Source organism: Corvus brachyrhynchos, unplaced genomic scaffold, assembly GCF_000691975.1.
Source record: "Corvus brachyrhynchos isolate BGI_N302 unplaced genomic scaffold, ASM69197v1 scaffold305, whole genome shotgun sequence".
NCBI lineage: Eukaryota > Metazoa > Chordata > Aves > Passeriformes > Corvidae > Corvus > Corvus brachyrhynchos.
In genome coordinates, this window is record NW_008239284.1 from 1,635,782 (window position 1) to 1,636,223 (window position 442).

The following is a 442-nucleotide window of genomic DNA, read 5'->3' on the forward strand; positions in this document are numbered from 1 at the left end:
TCCCATCCAGCCCTGCCCTCTGGCACTGGGAAGCCATTCCCTGTGTCCTGTCCCTCCGTGCCTTGTCCCCAGTCCCTCTGCAGCTCTCCTGGAGCCCCTTTAGGCCCTGGAAGGGGCTCTGAGCTCTCCCTGGAGCCTTCTCCTCTCCAGGCTGAACACCCCCAGCTCTCTCAGTCTCCATAACAGAGCTGCTCCATCCCTTGGATCATGAGATCCATCATGAGACCTGAAACCTTGAGATCTGCCTCCTGTCCCGTTCCTCTCTCTCGGAACACCCCAGGGATGGTTTTTCCCGGCTGCTAAGGTGACACCCACCTCTGGCCTGGGGTAGGGGCCTCACTTCGTTGACGTCGGGCTCGCTGTTGGGCTGGTGCACCTCCACCATGATGAAATGCTGGTTGGCCACGGCCTGGGGGCTCCCCTTGTCCGGGGGAGGGGGCGC

General features: G+C 62.2%; 1 protein-coding gene across 1 annotated transcript in view; it reads right to left on the bottom strand.

Annotated features, from left to right (window-relative positions):
* Positions 1–442, bottom strand: part of WHRN (whirlin) — a 33,038-nt gene that overhangs the window by 3,987 nt on the left and 28,609 nt on the right. Inside the window, exon 11 of the mRNA XM_017740289.1 lies at positions 316–436. Within this exon, the coding sequence (XP_017595778.1) occupies positions 316–436 (121 nt within the window). The remainder of the gene's footprint in view (positions 1–315; positions 437–442) is intronic.